This window comes from Miniopterus natalensis, chromosome 3 (assembly GCF_054644295.1).
Source record: "Miniopterus natalensis isolate mMinNat1 chromosome 3, mMinNat1.hap1, whole genome shotgun sequence".
Classification (NCBI taxonomy): Eukaryota; Metazoa; Chordata; class Mammalia; order Chiroptera; family Miniopteridae; genus Miniopterus; species Miniopterus natalensis.
Genome location: NC_142083.1, coordinates 61,585,487 through 61,605,780, shown reverse-complemented (window position 1 = coordinate 61,605,780; position 20,294 = coordinate 61,585,487). Strand labels below are relative to the sequence as shown.

At 41.2% G+C, this 20,294-nt stretch overlaps 2 protein-coding genes across 2 annotated transcripts in view; one reads left to right on the top strand and one right to left on the bottom strand.

Moving 5' to 3' along the window:
* Positions 1-6,899, top strand: part of REEP5 (receptor accessory protein 5) — a 33,980-nt gene extending 27,081 nt beyond the window's left edge. Inside the window, exon 5 of the mRNA XM_087815492.1 lies at positions 4,577-6,899. Coding sequence (XP_087671618.1) covers positions 4,577-4,626 — 50 coding nt within the window. The 3' untranslated portion in view covers positions 4,627-6,899. The remainder of the gene's footprint in view (positions 1-4,576) is intronic.
* Positions 6,900-11,379: 4,480 nt separating this feature from the next.
* SRP19 (signal recognition particle 19) lies at positions 11,380-17,668 on the bottom strand. The gene is made up of 5 exons (XM_016224946.2): positions 17,604-17,668; positions 16,905-16,980; positions 14,966-15,037; positions 14,754-14,865; positions 11,380-13,008 (listed from the first exon to the last, which is right to left on the bottom strand). Exons 1-5 carry the CDS (start codon positions 17,642-17,644, stop codon positions 12,875-12,877), a joined length of 435 nt encoding a protein of 144 aa, XP_016080432.1. The 5' UTR covers positions 17,645-17,668; the 3' UTR covers positions 11,380-12,874.
* Positions 17,669-20,294: the final 2,626 nt, after the last annotated feature.

The following is a 20,294-nucleotide window of genomic DNA, read 5'->3' as shown; positions in this document are numbered from 1 at the left end:
AATAGATGAGATAGAGAAAAACGTAGCAGATAAGGAGACGGAGTGCTAGGGGCTGAAGGGAAGGTTCCAGTTTTAAATGGAGTGATTTGGAAACCCTCACCAAGGCTACGCTGAATCGGACATGAAAGTGGTAAAGGAAGGAACCGTGGGGGAGAATGTTCCACACAGAGGGGACGGCACGTGCCAAAGCCCGGAGGTGGGAGCAGGATGGTGGGACGGGAATGACCTAGGGAGAGTGGGAGACAGGCTCAGGGAGGCTGAGGGAGGCTGCAAGACCATGACCATGTAACGCCTTCCAGGCTGCTGCCGGGGCTCTGGCTTTTCCCCTGGGTGAGGTGGGTGCTGTTGGAGGATTTTGAGCGGAGGAGCAACATGATCCATCCTGTGTTTTCACAGGATCACTTTGGCCACTGTATTAAGATTAGACTGAGGAGAGAGGGAGGAAATCAGGAGGCCAGTTAAAAGGTCATTGTGCTGACCTGGCTGGAGATGATGGTGGTGGCTTGGTTCACAACGGCAGCAGGAGGGAAGAAGTCACTGGGTTCCTGATAGATGGTGAATGTAGAACCAATAGGACCTGCCCGTGGAGCATGGGGAGGAGTCGGGGGCGAGGCCCTGCTGATGTTTAGCAGGAACACAGGAAGGATATCATTGCCGCTGAGCTGGGGAAGGACCGGGTGCAACAGGCTGAGAAGGAAAAATAAGGACTTCAGCTCTGGACATACTTTGAGGTGTCTGTTAGGCACCTACGTGGAGGAGTCCAGCAGCCAGTTGGATGCAGACACCAGGAGCTCAGGAGACAGGCCTGGGCTGAGGGTATGAATGTGGGTCACCAGCACGTAGACACATAGCAAGCGTGAGGCTGACTGAGATCACCGAAGGGGGTGAATGTGCTTGGGAAAGAAGAGGTCTGAGGACTCAGGCCCCAACGTTGAGAGGCTGAGACGATGAGAAGCAGCCAGCAGAGCAGACTGATGAGGGGTGGCCATCGAGACAGCAAGAGGACCAGGAGACCGGTCCCTCTGGCGCCACAGGAAGAGGCCGTTTCAGAGAGGAGGGCGCGACCCATCGTGTCACATGCTGCCGACAGGTCCAGTCAGACAAGGACTGGGAACCGAGCATTGGACTTAGCAGTGGGGAAGGCACCGGTGATCTTGGCAAAACAGATCGGGGGAGTGGTGGGCGCAAAATCCAGATTGGAATGGATTTGAAAGAAGTGGGAGGGAAAGCATGAGAGAATGTAGACAACTGTTTCTGAGAAATTTCCTGCAAAGGAGGAGAAGAATTGGGCTATCACTGGAACAAGGAACTAGGGTCCTGAGGATTTTTTTTTCTTTTCCTTAAGGTAGAAGAAACAAAACATGCCTGAAAATTAATGGGCATGATCCAGTAAAGAGCAAGAGGATGATACGTGAGGGCGAATTGCTGGTGGTCTGTCCTTGACTAGACCGGAGGGGACAGGATCCAGTGTACAGACGGGGGCTGGTCATAGGAGCAGGAGCAGTTTATAGTAACAGGAGGGGAGTCAGGGTTTATGGGTGAAATGACTATGGGTAGGTGAGTATATGTGATGGTGGGAGCTTATCAAAGTAATTTTTTTTTTTAATACTCATCCGAGAATATTTTTTTCCCATTGCTTTTTCAGAGAGAGTGGGAGGGAGAGAGGGTGAGGGAGAAACAGCGATGTGAGAGAAACACATTGATTGGTTGCCTCCCACACACACCCTGCCAGGGGCCGAGCCTGCAACCAAGGTGCGTGCCCTTGGCTGGAATCGAACCCAGGACCCTTCAGTCCATGGGCCGACACTCTAACCACTGAGCCAGACCGGCTAGGGCTTGAAGCAATTTTTTGATTGCTGCAAGTTTCTCAGTGATATGGGGAGGAAAGGTCAAGTGAGAGAGGACAGGGAAGGGAGGGAAAGAGGAGTATGACACAGTTGTCTAGGACCAGCGTCAGTAAAGGGCCAGCTACTTTAGTTTTTGCTGGCCGTTGGGTGTGTGTTGCAGGTACTCACCTCTCCCACTGTAGTGTGCAGGGAGCTGTAGATGGTGCGCAAACCCGTGAGTGCGGCTGTAATTTTCTGGCTGTTTTGAGATGGTGGGAGTGGGCGTGGCCCCAGACAGTGTCATGTGATTGCCAGGCAATATTAAAGGCTCATTTGAGATTTGTGTCCATGGACTTAGTGAGTGACTGGTGCGTCTGTGTTTTCCTCCAAGCCACATTCAGAACAGGCGGAGAGATGTGTCAAGGTTAATTTTGTTAAGTAAGAAATATGAAGTGAGAGTGGGACTAAGGAGTGGTTAGTGTTTGACGATGGAATTTAAGCTGGGTGAGGAGTGAAGTGAGGACCAGTGGCAAAGGCGGTAAGATTAGTGGCTGATAAAACCAGGTGGTGGAGGAAGAACTGAATCAGGATAACAGAAGGAGTGAGCTGCAAAGGTAGGAGGTGATAGTGGAGGTGATGGTTGACTGAGGTTATCGAGGGGCCACGGTTATCGGTCGTCACAAGGGTCATGAGTGAGTGCCTTTGGTAGGCAGAGTGGGTAGGAAGGAATATAAAGGTTACTGGGGGCAGGGGGGACTAAGAGGTCAGGATATTGGAAGATCATGTATATCTATATGGATATTGAAATCACCAATAATTAAAATAGGAGTGGTATTAGAGAGTGATAACTTTAGAGCAAGAATCTTAAATAAGGCAGCATAGCCCAAGGGTCAGAAATGACTGGAAAAAGAAATGCTAGTGGAAGATACAATCTGATGACATGAGCTTCAGAACGTGGCCATAAAGAACAAGGTAACATTCACCAGACCTCCAGACCCAGTGGTACAAGGGTCATGGAAGGAAAAAAATCAGAACAGCCACCATATGAGAAAGCAGCATCCTCAGGGGACAGCCATGGTTCTGTAAAAGCAAGAAGGTCAGGGAAATATTTGGAGAAATGGATGACAATAGAGATTTTGCTGTTGATGGGTCTTACGTCGCAGAGGGCACAGTGAAGGTTTTCAGAAATTGGAGAAAAGTGGGAAGTGGACATGGAATTAGGGAATGTTGTTGTTAGAGCTCTGTGATAATTAGGGTGGGAGATGAGCATGACCTGACCACTGGGGCGGGTAAGGTCCCCACCAAGACAGCTCTCAGCAGCACTGACGTCCTGGCGCGATGTGCCCTCATTTCCACTCTCTGAACTACTATTTCTGTACCCAGAGCGCCCATCTACTTCAGTACATTATTCTGGAATTTTAACTGTAACATTTAACTTTCACATACTCGCACTTTGGAATCATCAGTTGCTTTTTATGAACTTTCCTTCCTGTTCCTCCTCATTTTTAGCCTACCCACCAGCCTCTGGTGATGTCATTTCTGTCTAGTTTGCCCTCCTTCCTTACCCTCCTGGTTCTCTTAGGTAGCAGTACTCCAAAATCCAATTTTAATCCTAACAGGGGAGGGAGAATGAAAATAAGTTAGGAGGAACCTCCATGCTGATACATAGTAGACTTTTCTCAAAGCTTCTGGATTCTCCAGGAAGTAAATTTTTACAAAGGGCTAGTTGGAGAGAGGCTACAATGTCTTAACTTTGTTCAACAATTTTAATTGAATGGAGAGCAGCTGCCAGGTGGTGAAGGAGAAGGGACTCCGCTCTTCTCACTGGACTCAGGCTCTATCAACGACCGCTGCAGTTGTAGAATCTCACAGGAGGCCCTGCAGGCTTCCAGAAAGCGCCTTCCCTCCTCCGTCTCACACACCACTAGTTCTTACAGCACATTCCAAGCTACTTGGTAATTAGGAAGGCTTAATCTCCCATAGATAGATGCTTTTACTTTTTTTATCCTTACCTGAGGATATGTTTCTACTGATTTTAGAGAGAGGAGGGGGGAGAGAGAGAGAGAAACATCGATCAGTTGCCTCCCGTATGCACCCAGATCGGGAATCAAGCCTGCAACCTTGGTGTGTGCCCTGAATTGAACCTATGACCTTTCAATGTACAGGACGATGCCCCAACTGAGCCACGTCGGCCAGGGCACGATTACTTTCTTGATGAATGTAGTATCTTGCCACCAACTCAAAGTTACTTACAGCACATCCTTCCCATCATAGGAGGAAATGGTGGCACAATGAGAGAATATAAATGTGTATAAACATGCCATCATTTCTGGGTTCTGGAAATGATGCCTTTTCTCTGACTTGTCACCACAGAATAGGTGGATGACCTAGTTGTCCTCACACTGAGACATAGTGAAATTGTACACCAATGAGAATTTCTTGATTGTAGAGAGGAACACCACACGCCCAGGGAATCTCTGCCTCTTGTGATGCTTACAGGACAGAGGGCTTGGGCGATGCTTCACTTCCAGGGGGCCAGGCTAGAGCCCCTCAAGAACTTTGCTCAGGTACTCAGGATTTATGCTGTGAAGTAGTTTCTTGTCCATTTCCTGGAAACTTTCTTAGCCCTGACCACAAACCTCAGTGTGTTCTCATCTGAACATGAGTCATCCCAGCTGTTACCCAGTATCTACATTACGCAGAGCCTGTATTGCAAAGAGCTTTGATATGATGTCCTTTCCTCCCAACAGCCAAGAAAGCTGCCGTGAATTTGCTGGGTGATGAAAAGAAGGGCTCCTAAACCGACGGGATGACCCCTCCTGCCCTCTCCGTACCTTCCTGTTAGAGCTTGATGTCGTGTTAGGGACTGTGGTATAATCATTTTAATGTTGCCTTGGAAACATTTTTGATATATTAAAAAATGGAATGTGTGTAAGTATTTTCTGCTTACTTTTACGGTCTGTATACATAGGGAGCATTTTAATTTAAATGTAATACAATGGGCAGTATCCAAATTTTTGGAAAATATATTTTGCCTCTGGGTAGGAAAAGATATGTGTTACCATTCTGCAGGAAATATAAACTTAAAAATTATATATCCCGCTGGCTTTGTACTTCAGTGGGCTGTCTCTGCATGCATTTTCTCTGTACTCTTTAAGGTTCTTCTTCATGTAATGTAAAATTTTGTATTAAATGTTTTTAATGTATTTGTGCATATGTAAGGAAATGTACTCATTATAACATGCGTAACGCTCATGGAGAGCACCCGCCAAAAGCTGAAGGTTCCATTGTGCTGGTGTGATCTGCTGAAGGACACTTCAGAGAATTGATATGGATGAGAAATAACTCAGATGAACAGTTAAGTGATAAATGAGGTTGAATGGAGGTTGGCCTGGTTGTTTTCCTAACACTGGATACTGGAACAGCTTGTGAAGCAGTCACTGTGCTGCTGAATGGGGAAATGTATACACCAGTGATCTACAGTTCCCAGCTCCCTGTACAATTAGTGATACTGTCCTGTGGCCTTTTGATAATCTGCTTATAAGCTTTAGATCTGTTTTTGAGTTGCTAAGATGGATATCATCCCAGGTTTCACCTTCAGTGCTAACACGTTGCTTCTTTCCTAGTCATTTTTTAAACCAATTTTAAGGACCCTCCAGAGACTTTCCCACCTCTAATTACATGTATGTTCTTGTTTTTATCATTAGCTGACAATACATGCTAATGATGACACCAGGCTCTAAGAGCAGTTCTGGGAGACTGAGAGGAAGTTTGGTATAACCTATAATCTAGTTGGCAGTGGTTAAGTCTAACTGCCTTCACCTTCTTTCTCTGGCCTTGAAGGTCAAACTCACGAGGCCTCCCTAGTTTGCAAGTCAGAGTCTTCTGTAATCTGTTTAAATGTCGTCATCTTTATGCTTTGTTTTGATAAACTGCATATAACTACATAGTTTAAATATAGAACAAAAAGTTAAAATCAGTGTCTCCAGTTTGATCAGCCAAGTAGCTTACAGGGACTGTGACAGCTTGTCGGGACTAGAGAGGCTGAGCTCTACACCAGCCACACTGCTGAGATCCTTCTGAATTAGACTAAACTGACTAAAGAGTATAATAAAACTACCAATATTAAATATCCAGCCTGTAAAATATGTTTTAAGGCAAATAAAGATTAGTTCTCCTTTCAGTAACAATTAGATAAGATCATAATGATGTCTCATGATGTTAAAAAATATTAAAGGTATAAAAAATACAGGATGAAAAATCACTCAAATACTATATATGGGTCAGGGCATTTATTTTTTTCTGGGAAAAATAGTGGTAATCATAGGCACCTTATTAAAGTTACCTTAAAAAACTTTTAGAAAGTAAACAACTATTATTTGGAGAAAATCAAGCCTTAGATTTTAAAAAAATTACCTGTAGAAGTATTTAAATCTCTTTCCCCATAAATAACGTATTTTTTTTCTTGGTGGCAAAAGAACGAAAATTAGCAATCTCTAGCATATAGAATATGTAATCACATTGTTAGTACATAGAATGTATTTTCAGGCAAGATGGGAGGCATAAAGTTACTGTTGCTTATAACTACTTACAAGCTAGTATCAGTTTAAAAACTACTATAGTAAGAAAATACATTCTGAATGCAAATTTTTTGTCTTGATAACTTTCTCCTACAGTGCTTTCTGGAAGAAATTTGTTACTGTTTTTGGCAGTCGAAGTGTACATGTTAAAGACAGGAGAAGTTATGAGTTGAACAATTCTGTCTTGGCTTCGATCTTCTAAGTAATATATTGCCATGCTAGAGTATTTGAAAAACTAGTTGAGCCTGTGTCTAGCTAGAAGACAAGCATTTATTTGTACGTGAATGGTATTTTGGGGGATACATAAAGTTACAGAATCCCTACAGCAGTTCTTTCTCTACTTGAAAGGTTTCAAATCAACATTTACTGCTCCTCCGGAGTTTTCTGCCCACAGCCTGAAGAAAATGAGCATAGCCTTTAAATAAGTTACCGCCTGTCCTGAAGATGTGATATATTGAATGGAAATGGATGTAAATAAAATTCCATTATCTCACTGAACTGTTACATTTCATTTACTTTGTGGGGCTTAAAAAAATTAGACAAATATAGGCAAAATCTGAATACAGACAAATGAATCTTAAACACTGCTTTTTAGTAACCCATTTCTTACCTGGCATGTAGTTTTCCTCTAATGATTACTACCCATCAGAATTAAGACTTTCCCTAAAGAAAACATACCAACCAAAAAAGTTTCTATCAATAATTTGTACTAGATTTAAAGGAAGTCTAAACCACTGCTTTCTACTCATGTATTGTGTTACATACACCTCATGTGATGTAAGTTGGTGTATTTATATTTTGATGTAGTAAACACTTCTACATGCCTCCAAATTGTTCTTTGAGACCAAGAACTTGAGGATTTTATTAAAAATACCTACTGCTGGAGGGTGTGTGTTAGCTTTGTCTCCTATATCTGCCTTTACATATCTATCTACAGACAGTCTGAATGTGTTTAGACTAACATACAATTCAAATCCTTAGCCATCAAATATTACAGTTCTATATAGTATGGCTGCAAAGTTAATATATTTGAGAATGACCTTAATTAAAAGTTTTTCTAGCTCCTTACCACAATCTTAGAACATCTCTATGATACACACCTCAGAGATTAAGGGCAATAAGAAGGTTCTTTGCTTAGTGGTTCTCAAGCTTTAGTGTGATTTCTTGGGGTGGGGGGGTAGGTTGTTAAAACACAGATGGCTGGTGCCATCCCCAAAGTTTCTAACTCAGTAGGTCTCAGGGCTGAAAAGTTTAAATCTACAAGTTTGCAGGTGATGTTGATGGTCCAGGAACACTTTAAGGTGAAACCACTGTGTTAGGTAAATGCTATCTTTACACTTTGCATACAGAGGTGTTCAGACCTGGCAGCACACTACAATCACTAAGGGAGCTTTCTAAAAATACTAGTATGGGACTCCACTATCAGAAATCCTGACAGCCCACTGTGGTACCCAGGTGCCAGCATGCTTCAGAAAGTCTTCAGGTGATTCTGATATGTAGCCAGGGTTTCCAACCATTAAGTAGAGGCCAAGAATCCCAAGGTCTGGAGAGTTTGTCTTAGCTAGATTGTTCACCTGCTGTGTTCAATTCCTATTATTGCTGTAACATATTACTACAAATATATTGGCTTAAAACAACACAAATTCATTAGCTTACAGTTCTGGAAGTCAGGTATCTGAAACGGGTTGGCAGGGCTGCATTCCTCTGGACACTGGAGAACCCATTTCCTTGCTTCTTTCAGCTTTAAGACTGGCTGCATTCCACTCCTGAGCTTGGTCCCTCTTGCTCTGCTTCCCTTTTGTAAGGACCCCTGTGATTACATTGAGCCCACCTGGATAATCCAAGATACAGGCAGACCTTGTTTTATTGCACTTTGCTTTATTGCGCTTCACAGGTGTGTTCTTTACAAATTGAAGGCAAGAACCTCCACCAGCAAAAAGATTACAATTTGATTTATTGCCATACTCGCTTTATTATGGTCTGGAACTGAGCCCACAGTTATCTCTGAGATAAGCCTGTACTCTCTAGCTCAAGGTCCTTAATCACATCTGCAAAGCCTCTTGCCACGTGAAGTAACATCATCACAGGTTGGGCGGGGCGGGGGGGGGGCATTATTCTGCAGGCTTTACCTAGTCTGTCTGGATATAGAAATTTCATTATAAAGTCACACCCAATATCAAAATAACTGTAAAGAGCAATCAGTGTTGGGAGGAAACTAAAATAAGGAGGGCTGGTAAAAAACTACCCTGCCCCTATTCGAGCACAAGACGAGGTTTATGTTTTGCACACAGGAAGAGGATCTTTGGAGTGGGGGAACACAGGCAGAGCTGAGGATGGAAGTCGTGTTAAAAACAGGTTTGGGTGACTAGAAGCCAAGACCCATTTTCCCACCCTGCCTTCTCCCACTAGGCTCCCAGACCCTTATTCTCTCGGGGGAAGCAGATCAGATTAAGAGAAAAACACCTCTGCTCTTGAAAATTTCCCAGAAAACATCTCAGCCTGATACCCCTTCAGTGAAACTTAGTGTGCAAACCCTTTTTGTGTGCTCAGAACTTCCCATCAGCTTTTTGATCTTTCACTCTGAAAAAAACCACCAATCTAAGGAAAGCCACTTAACATGACAGGGATCAAAATAAACACGAAAAAAATTAGAAAATATAAATCATAATCTGAGAAATATGAAATTATAAAATGCTAAAAAAGGGAAACATTCAGATGACAAGAGAGCTTAGACAAGTTGAAATTACAAGAAAAATGAAAAATTCAACAGAAAGGTTGAAAGATAAAGCTGAAGAATTCTAAGAAATAGAACATGAAGGCAAAGAAATGAAAATAAGAAGGAAAAGACAAAATTTGAGGACTAGTCCATCACATCCAATATTCAAATCAGGAGTTCAACAAAGATCAGAAAGGGAAGAAAATCATCAATGAAATTTCAAGAAAACTTCCCAGAACTTAACACAAGTTTCCAGATTGAAAGGGCCCATTAAGTACCAGCACAAAGGACAAAGACAACCCACATGAAGCACACTATTGTGATACCTCAGAACACTGTGTGGCAGGTTTCAACAAGATTAATGTGGGTCACAGAGACCATGAACTAGAATGGCTTGGATTTCCCTTCAACTACAGCATAAGTCAGCAGACCATGAAGTAATGCCCTTGAACTTCTGAAATAAGATGATTTCCAAGGCCAATTCTATAACTGGCTGAACAGTGGGAGGATAGAATGATGACACTTTCAGACATGCAAGGCCTAAGAACATTCACCTCCCTTGCATTTTTTCCAGGAAGGTCCTGAAGATGGGTTGCACAAAAGAACCCAAGAAAGAGGAATACCAGGACACACTAATACAGGATATCCAAAACAGCAAAGCAATGGCATCCCACTCCGAGTGATGGTGAAGGGAAACTGAGGCTATGCACTAGGCCTATCGCGTGACCAGCAGATTAGAGCCAGGAAAAGGCTCCAAAAGAGATTTATTTACAATGAGATTAACAAATTACCTGATGTGAACAAACTTTTTGAAAGGACATTTTAACAACTGATAATTTGTAGTTAAGTAATACTCAGAAAACTAAGCGAATAAAAGAAAAAAAAGAACAGTTCCAAGGAAAACATGAGCCTAGAATACCCATAGCAGACTTCAGTTTCTTAAACTTTAATGTGTGCTAAGTACATAAATATAAATTTATAGCAGCTTAGTGTATGTATGAGTTTGTGGGGATAGTGATAAAAACTAGGCGCTGGCTTTCTATATCTAAATTTCCATTTTTTCTATATAGTAAATTACTTTGAGAAATAAGTCATTTGGAAATAAAACAAAACTTGGGGATCTTGTTAAAATGTGTTTGAATTCTGGGCTGGGGCAGAGTCCACATTTTTCACAGCTCCCAGAGGCCAGTGTTGCTGGACTCCTGACCACACTTTTGAGTACCTTACTCCATGGCTCAGCTACAGATGGAATACACGGTAATGTAAACTGTGAACAGTGATTAAAATTGAGGGACGATGGGAAGCAGGCATGCATGCGGTGGGGTAAAGGAAGGTAAACTAAATCCTTCTATTCTAAGATGGAAGGTAATGCCTAAAATTGAAACTATTAAAACTAGCTGGCTCTTCAGATTCTGTACAGGTATAATATTGATAACAATAAAGTCCTTAAAAAGTGGGCAAAGGACGTGAACGTAATTCAGTGAAGTGAATACAAGTGGTATTTCAACATATGAATAAATGCTCAATCTTGCTCATTAGAGAAGATTCCATTTTTCCCTTGATTGGCAAAGGAAAGTTCAATTATGCATTGACTGCAACAATATGAAGAAAGCAATACAGTGTTACAGCAATAGTTCTGAAACCTGACAATCCGCTCTGCCCCAGAACTAAAACAATTTTAAACTCCAATCATCTTTCTGTGGCAAATCTTTTAAGTTAGCTGCCCCAATATCCATTCTCAACTACCTTCTTCTTGGCTGCCTCTACTATCAGGACTGAAAAAACTATATATCCACTTCCCCAGCCTGCCTTGCAGGTAAAGATGGACACATGCCACAGGTCTCAACAATAAGACTACACACCTAGGCTACATGGTATAGTCTATTGTTCCTAGGCTACAAACCTGTACAGTATGCTACTGTACTGAACACTGTAGGCAACTCTAACACAATGGTAAGTATCTGTGTACCTAAGCACACCTAAACACAGAAGAGGCATAGTAAAAATATGGTATAAAAGATTAAAAAATGGTACACCTGTATAGGGCACTTACCATGATGGAGCTTGGAGGACTGAAAATTGCTCTGGTGAGTCAGTAAGTGGTGAGTGAACATGAAGGCCTAGGACAGAACTGTACACTACTGTAGATTTTATAAACACTGCACATCTAGGCTACACTAAATGTATAAGACAACACGAGATGAATGAAATCAAGTACAAGAGAAAATGATGAAATCGAGACAGTAAGCACAAGATGTTTGAGGCTGCTGCTGGTATAACACAGCATATGGTTTTATAGCAAAGTTTTCTTTATAAGTAGAAAGAGTACATTCTAAAATAGTAATAAAAAGTTCAGTAAATACATAAACCAGTAACAGTCATTTGTTATCAAGCATTATGTACTGTACATAACTGTATGTGCAATACTTTTATATGAGTGGTAGCACAAGTTTGTTTACACCAGCATCACCATAAACACAAATAATACTTTGTGCTTCAAATTTACATCATCTATGATGTCACTAGGCAATAGGAATTTTTCAGCTCCATTTATCATCTTATGGGACGACAGTTGTATATCAGTTGTATACGTGGCCCATCACTGAAACATTATGTGGCCCATGACTAACAGCCCTTCCAAAAGCATATGGAGTCAGAGAAGGCGGTTACCCAAGAGATCCTCAGTAGACAAAAACATATGGCTGGATAGGCATTCTCTTCAATTTTACAAAAAATTACCACTTTCAGAAACAGTGCTTTGCAATATAGTCAGAATCACCAATCCAATTTAATTTATTGAAAAAGATGTACCTCAAGGTGCTAAAGCATAGGTAATTTTGGAACTCCAATGAAAACAATGTTCTTATACCTACAAAATAAGCAAATCTAAAGCTTAAACTCCAGCACTTTCCACGTCAAAAAAACTAGTAATTGAACAATTCAATTACAATAACTAATTAAAAGAATATGATCTAGCCCTGGCCAGGTGGTTGAACTGGTTAAGAGTATTGTCCCATGCACCAAAAGGTAGCAGGATCAACCTAGGTTAGGGGTTAGATCTCCAGTTGGGGTGTGTACGGGAGGCAGCTGATAGATGTTTCTCTCACATTGCTATTTCTCTCTCTCTTCCTCTATATTAAAAAAAAAATCAATATATATATATATATATATATGGTATGATCATATATATATATGATCCATATGATATATAGACTGGCTGTTCAAAGACCTCCAAGAGGATTTAACCACTTTCTTCTAGTTTTAGGCTCATACTAAACTTCCATTACCCATTTTATTATTTTTAATGATCTCGTCCACTGGCATTGATTAGTTCATAAGCAAAAGCTACACAGTCGGTTTTAAATTTTATTTCATTAACTTAAAAGGTGAACAATATGTGTTTCAAATCTTATTAAACTCATTTATCTGAACATGTTTACATAGAAGACAGATACAGGATTTCAAGTAACTTATGATAGAGTCTATTGTCCATTTAAAAATAAGCTTTTCTTCCACAAAAACTCTGCACTGAAAGGCAAAAAAATTTTCTTTGATACCACATAAGAGCTAGATGCAAACTTCTGATGTAAATTTATTTCATTGTCAACTCTGATGCTGAAGCTGGGAGGCACAAATGTTCATAGTTCAGTTTAATGATACGAACAAAAAGCTTCGGTTTCTCTCAGATACAAATCAGAAACCCCCATTCGTGTCTCTTACAGTAGTATCACAGACTTGATTGTCATGCCAGGTCACTTCTTCTTCTTTCCTTTCCCTTTTTTACTCCCCTCTCCTTGCTGAAGACTTGGGTCACCACCTCCTGTTTTTTGTGTCCTTGTTTTTAGTTTAGGAATCATTTCCGCTGCATACAACATTACTGACTTACCTAGGAACCGGAAGTTAGGCTTAGTGTATAATCTCAGAGATAAGACAGTCAAGCTCATTAACTCAAATACCATAAAGTTCAAGAAATCATCATACCACATCAAGAAAAGGAGGATTTAAAAAGAAAAAAAATAAATGACTACGAATACAATGACTGGTTCAAGTGGGAGCCTTTGCTGGAGAAAAGTACTGAGAACAATGCTGAAATATTTAAATGACAGAATAAAAATTAAAAACACTAAGTGAAACAAAAATTTGGGTCTTGGTCCTAATAATAGACTCAAAGATGAAAGGAAAACTTTTCTAAACAAAACAAATTGGAAACAGCATACCATCATAACTTTTAAGCTATGGAAACACAGGGCCTCTGTCCTATAACAAAAACCCAATGCCATTAAGCTACAAAAGATGTTATGCATGTGGTCAGATAGTTTATGAATACATGCACCCCTGCTTTGTGCACCAACCACCTCCTCAGCTCCAGTAACTGCCTTCCTTACCCCAACAGGCAAGCCCTCAGCTTTTCTTTTTACTTTGTATCTATTTTCTAACAGGAAGCAACATCTTTTCAACTATAATTATTTTTAAATCAAGTTTGTGGGGGTTTTGTTTTTTTGTTTTTTGACTTTTAAGAGACAGTATAGAAAGATGTCAAATAGAAAAAAACAAAACAAAACACTGTAATATACTCATCTGTCACTCCTCAGTCAGAATCTTAAGTTTCTAGAAATATCTACCAATCCTGACAGGTTTGGCATACAGAAACCAACCTATTTTAATTCAACTAAAAACATGTTGTCAGTTTGGGGTAACTGTGTTTAAAAAAAAAAAAAAAAAGCTTCATTAAAAAAAACCTAAAATATATATTTTTAAAATAAATTCAGAAAAGAATAATGTAAATAAATATTCCTCTTTCCAATACTCAGAATTAATATTTTGAAATATCAATGTCTAGTTTTGTTTAGTTATTGTTGTTTTTTGCTTTGGGTTGGGTTTTTTTTTTTTTAATCTTCACCTGAGGATATTTTTTTCCATTTTTCTAGAGTGGGAGGGAGTGAGAAGAGAGAGAAACATTGATGTGAGAGACACTGTGATTAGCTGCCTCCCGCATGCGCCCCAAACAGGGCTAGGGATCGAACCTAAAACTCTGGTATGTGCTTGACCAGGAATCAAACCCAAAACCCTTTGGTACGTGGGCCAATGCTCTAACCACTTAGCAACAGCAGCTGGGGCTAGTTATTGTTGTTTTTTAAGAAATAAAACACTAGGAGATAAATGGTGAAAGAAAGAGATTTGACTTGGGGTGGTGAACACACAATACAGTGTACAGAAGATATGTTGTGGAATTGTTCACCTGAAACCTGTATAGTTTTGTTAACCATTGTTAGAAAAGACTGTAGCATTATCCCGTGTTTTATTTATTTATTTAAGTTTTGAATTTATTGGGGTGACACTGGTTTACATTTTTAACCTGGGAGCAATGATGGACTTCCAGAGATTTATAAAATGTTCACAAAACAGTATTTTTGGAAGAAACCACTAGTAGGTTTCATTACATTATCAAATAGGCCCTTAACTTTAAAGAAGTTAGAAGCACTGTTTACCCCCCCATCAGTGGTAGTCCTTTCTCTAAATTAATCTGTAGAACGCACATTATTTTTACCTTTCAAAAGCTCAAAACCTTTTTTGCAGTGTAGAGGAATAATCTATCCCCAAACTTTATTCATTCATTTAAAAAAACCTTACGTGATGGGAATTGTACAAGACAGAGGCTGCCATCTTCCTGTTTGAGTTGGACCCGGACTCTGCCCCTGTACTGAGCATCACGATTCCATTCTCTGGAGTACATTTTATTTTTCTAACATAAACAAACAAACAAACAAACAAACAGGCTTTAAGAAAGTTATTATATCAATGAGATGAGTATGAAAAACAGTGAAGAAAGAACCACATCATACCTCAAGAAATGCATTAAGTCCAACTGCTGAGCACACATCTTGAATCTCTGTAGCTGTAGGATTTTCAACAGCCTGAGCAGTTAAAAAAAACACTAAACAGCTTAGCTTTAAGTGGATACTGCAATATTATTGTGTAAATCATTTCAAATACTATGATCAAAATATGTAACAAACCCTAGGTTTCCTTTTCTACTAGGTACAGTTGTGTCCATTGTAATTTTTAAAATTAAAATTTAAAAATTCCCAGGAATAACAGATTCGTATTTGCGTGTCCATCTCCTTTCCAACAGAACATAAACTTCACAAGTGTAAGGACTATTTTGTTCACCAGTATATTCCCCAGCATCTGGCACGATACTTGGAACACGGGGGTGCTCAATGAATACTATTACAGATACAACCAGTTTAGAAAATTGTTTGGTAGTATCTGCTAAAGCCAAGCATGCATTCATTACGGCCCTGCAATTGCACTTCTAAGTATACATTCAAGAAAAATGTAAAACTGTGTGCGCTAAAGACAAACTCAAGAATGTTCACAACAGCTCTATTTACAACAGCCCCAAACTAGAAAACAACCCAGTTATCCATCAACAGTAGACTGGACAGTGGTATATTCATTCAATACAATACTATATAGCAGTGGCTTTCATCAAGGCAATTTTACCCCCCAACCAACATTAGGCAATGCTTGGAGACATTTTTGATTGTCACAACTACAGTGGCATAAGGCACTGGCATCTAGTGGGTAGAGGCCAGGGATGCTAAACAACCTAAAGTGCACGGGACAGCCTCCACAAAGAATTATCTGGCTCAAAATGTCAATGGCGCTGCTGCTGCGAAATGCTATTACAGAGCAATGAGAATTAAACTTCACTCAAAAATGTGGATAAATCTCATAAGCTTAGAGTTTGGTGAAAATCAGACAGACGCAAAAGTACATAGTGTATAATGCCATTTAAATAAAATTCAAAAACAAGCAAAAGTAATCTATGGTGATGGAATTCAGCGGTGGTTATCCTTGTATGTGAGTATATGTGGAGAGGACAGTGACTGAGGAGGGACATAAAGGAATCTTCCTGGGCACTGGTAAAGTTTTCTTTTTAAATTAGGGTGCTGGTTGCCCATGTGTACTTATTTTGTGAAAATTAAGAAAGACACTTAAGATTTATGTTTCTGTATGTATGCTATATATCAATAAAAACAATCATTCTCCAAACTGAGAGCTCGCTACCAGAGGCCTATTACAGTGGCTTGAGTCAGGCATTATTCTTAAACCAGTGCTTTGGTGTCTTGTCTTTTATCCTGAGGCAGCAAAATAGAGTTCCCTTTACACATTTAAGCAGAACATGGGAGATGTAAAATAACACAAAAAAATAACAAAGTCAATGCTTCATACCAACTTACTTTAAATCTGTTGTTAGATTACAAAATGCTATCCTTAAAAAATAAAGTATGACATCAATTCTGAAAATAAAAAGCCTCAACAAAGACCCTTCACTTGGCACTAGGCACTTTCCTAATGCCAAGTAACTTCTAAAGTAACTTTACCCATCCCCCGAAAGGAAAGGCAATTGACATAAAACTATAAAACTCGAAGCGTCTGAATTTTCAGCGAGTCTTTTCAAGTGACATAACTTTTGGTTTCCTTTATTAAGGGGAACATTGTCATAACCTTGGTTTAAACTGAAACTGTGCAAATCCTATAATCCTCCCCCCTCCTCCTCTTTCAAACACAGGTTCATGAAGAATTACTTAAAAAAATTCCTTCAGGTACGACTTAGTGCCTTTCTGGTTTCCCCGTCATTAAGGAAAGCACCCAGTGCTTGGCTCCTGTCCCCCTCAGCCCCCACCCCCGCCCCGAAAGGCAGTGAAGCAAAAGCAGCCTTCACGACCCTAACAGTAAAACCTGCCCCCAGGGCCAAGGCCCAGCCCGGCTCACCTTACTGATGGGGATTCTCCTGCCCTCCGCGATGGTCTTCTTGTTATTTAAATAAGCAGGGTATATACAAATAAACCTGCCACAGAAAAAGCACAGTGGGCATCACGAGGGCGGTGTTTCCTAAACTTCATTCATTATCGCGACTGCCGGTACGCCTAAGCCTATAATTTGCATGTTTTTCTTTATATTGTCTCCCTTTTACTTACTTGTAAAGGAACTTCAACTCTACCTAAAATGGAAAAAACATTACTTGCTTGGAAACATGTTTTTAAAAACACTATGTCGTAACTGTTCAAATACAGCTACCTGTCAAAAGTTCCTGAGGTGCGCCCTAACCTCGTATATAGAAAGTACGGCGTGAGCGGTACGAACAGCTTTACAGAAACCAAACGAGCCTTCCCGAAAGTCACAATAGAAGAAAAAACACACAAAAACCAGTTCTCAGTTCGTGATTCTGTTACTTCACGTCATGTCCGCGCAGCACCCGATGCCCTTTGTGTCAGGTAAAGCAGGTAATCGCCGCGCTACCTGAAGTCGGAATTTCAGGGACCCTGTGAAGAGCCCGGGGCTGGGGGCCTCCAGGAGAAACGGACGCCCGGAGACAGGCTCAGAGCCTCACCGGCGAGCCTTTCTCGGGGCTGGGAAAGCGGCGCAACACCCCCGGGCTCGCAGCAAGCGCCTCCCTTTCTCCGCACCCACCTGTCCTGGTCGGCCGGGGACCGCGCCGCGGCGCAAGCCATGTCCACCCGTGCCCGCTCAGGCGAAACCCGCCGGGAACGCCGCCGGAACTCGGCTCTCCGATGTCCCAGACGACCCCATTTCCGGCGGAAGTCCTGCCCTCCGGCACGCCTACGCGTCCCCGGCCTTTCACTGTCCGTTTGTTCTAGCGCCTGTCGCTCGGCTCCGGGACCACTAGTTTCTGACGTGGCATTTGGCTCTATCCTCTCGCGATAGGATCCTCGAAAACTTCTAATTCTTTCCCTGGCGTCCTCAAAACCAGATGTTTTGGGCGCATGCGCCGTCGCTAAAACAGCATCTCCCGCTGGGTTTGCATGGTGCCCGCTACCGTCCGCAGCGGACCGGGGCTCTGCGCGCGGGTGCTCTGTGTAGGTGGCAGCTGGTTGTTGGAGCAGGCAAGAAAATACCCTTTATGGTTTACCTCCCTCCGCTTCGGGGCCTAGCAGCTTGCTTTCAACTTAGCAAAATGGATTGTTACAGTGGTGGAACTGGCAGAATTATTGGCACGTTTTTTAGTGTGCCGTGTAAATATGAGGAACTTGACAGTACACCTTTTTAGGCTTATGAAGATTATCTGCACTAAAATTCATTGTATTTTTGCATACCTTAGATTAATTGCAAAGCATTATTTCGGCATTTCCATTCTTCAAACACACCTTCATTTCTATTTTAGTAGCTGCTGTTTACTACACACCTACAAAGGTAGTTTACTTAAACCCGGGCAAGGTAAGATAGGTATTCTCAATTACAGACGGAAAAAACAAACTAAACAACCAAAAATCCTCAAAAAGCTGAGTCCCACTGAGGTTAGGTAATTTGCCCATTCACGCTAATGACAGCTGAGCATAGATGCCCAGCTAGTCTGACTGGAAGCCTCTGACCTGTCACCGTGCCCTAAATTCTGTCTCTCGTTCTTCCTTGTAGTTTGTTGCTAATGTAAATAAATATTTCTTTCTAAGGTATGCATGATTCCTTGCATGACTAATATTAAAATTGGTTACATTTACTGATTCATACACAATGAGTTAATGATGGAGCTAATATATTTGAGTGTTATTCTCTGCTAGATTCATACTCCTATTTAAACTACTCTATTGTTGATCGTGTACAAATACAAAGAAAAAGGGGATAGGTGGGTGAGTAAGGAGACAGCAATATTGTTACCACACTGGTGATTACAGAAACAGTAATCAAAAAGTTTTAAAATGCTTATGCTTGTTGAATTAGAGGAGGGTGCAGTTGGACATGGAAAGTTGTGGAGATGATGGAAGGGCTTTAGAAACCCATGGCACTTGTTTTAAAATTTAAGTTTTATCAAACTGTCTTCCTTTTCCTCATGCCACTAAACTCAACTTACCAACCTTGGTTGAGACTGTTGGGTTGGGGCGGGGTTCATAAAGGTGGAAAGAGAAGCAGGATGTGGGCAGGAGAAATTTTCCCAAAATAGTTGAGTAAGAATTGAAAGCAGGAGGAGGAGGAAAGGGGGGGGAAAGAAGAGATGTGATGTGTGTGTGTGTGTTGGTGGGAAGGGGCTGCTTAATGTTTAAAACAATGTTTTAAAACCACCACCATTTATTTGCTCACAAAACTGCAGTTTGAGTAGGGATAATTTACCCCTGTTCTATGTGGCGTCTCCTGGAGCTAGACCATCCAAAATGACTTCTTCGCTCCCATGTCTCTGCCTTAGCTGGGAGGGCCGGGCACCTCCCTCTCCTTGTGGTGCAGCCTCTCCATAGGCCTAGGTTAAATTTTGACAGAGGCTCTCTCCTTGACCAAACTTTAGGCAGGTCTCCTAGGAGTCCTCTTTTTTGACTAGGCCTTGACATTGACCGCTGTTCCATCTTCAGCCTGCCTAGCCTAATTTTAGCAAGAATCTTAAGTGTACTGGAGTTCTCCAGAGAGACAGAACCAGTAGGACAGGTAAGAAGTTTATTATAGGAACTGGCTCGTGCCCTTATGAAGGCTGGGTGAGATATGCTGCAATATGCTATCTGCAAGCTGGAGAATAAGGAAAGCCAGTGGTATAATTCAGTCTGAGTCCAAAAGCCTGAGAACTCATGGTGTAACTCCCAGTTTAAGGCTGAAGATGGCTGGCCCAGATCAAGGAGAGAGAGAGAATTCACCCTTCCTCTACCCTTTTGTTATACTTGGGCCCTCAGTGAATTGGATGATGCCTGCCCCCACTGATGAGGGCAGATCTTCACTCAGGCTCTCCTGGGTGAGTGAATGATATGCCATTAACAAAAGACACACTTAAAATGATCCAGAATGGATAAAACTAAAAATACAACCACACTTGTACAGGCAAGTGCAAAGAAAGCAGCGATGGCAAATTTGTGTCAGACAAATTTCTTCCAGAGACAAATTTCTTCCAGATGCTCCTTCCCAGATATAGCCAGAAACAATGTTTACAGCTCTCGGGGTATTCCTTAGCCCAGTCAAGCTGACACATAAATGTAACCATCACAGTTAGTTTAGCAAGTCTTTCTACTCTTGGTATCTGATCACTCTCATTATATGAGCAAATTCCTATCAGATTAGGCCCTCATTCTTTATTTTTTATTAAATTTATTGCTGTGACATTGGTTATGACCATACAGGTTTCCAGTGTGTATTTCTATATGACCTGTATATTGCTGTTAGTCCCTCATT

Coding starts and splice junctions, on each gene's coding strand:
- SRP19 (XM_016224946.2), bottom strand. CDS start 17,644: ATGGCTTGCGCCGCGGCGCGGTCCCCGGCCGACCAGGACAG. Junction 14,866..14,965: donor GACTTAATGCATTTCTTGAG/GTATGATGTGGT, acceptor TGTTTATGTTAG/AAAAATAAAATGTACTCCAG. Junction 13,009..14,753: donor TCTTGTACAATTCCCATCAC/GTAAGGTTTTTT, acceptor TCCGGTTCCTAG/GTAAGTCAGTAATGTTGTAT.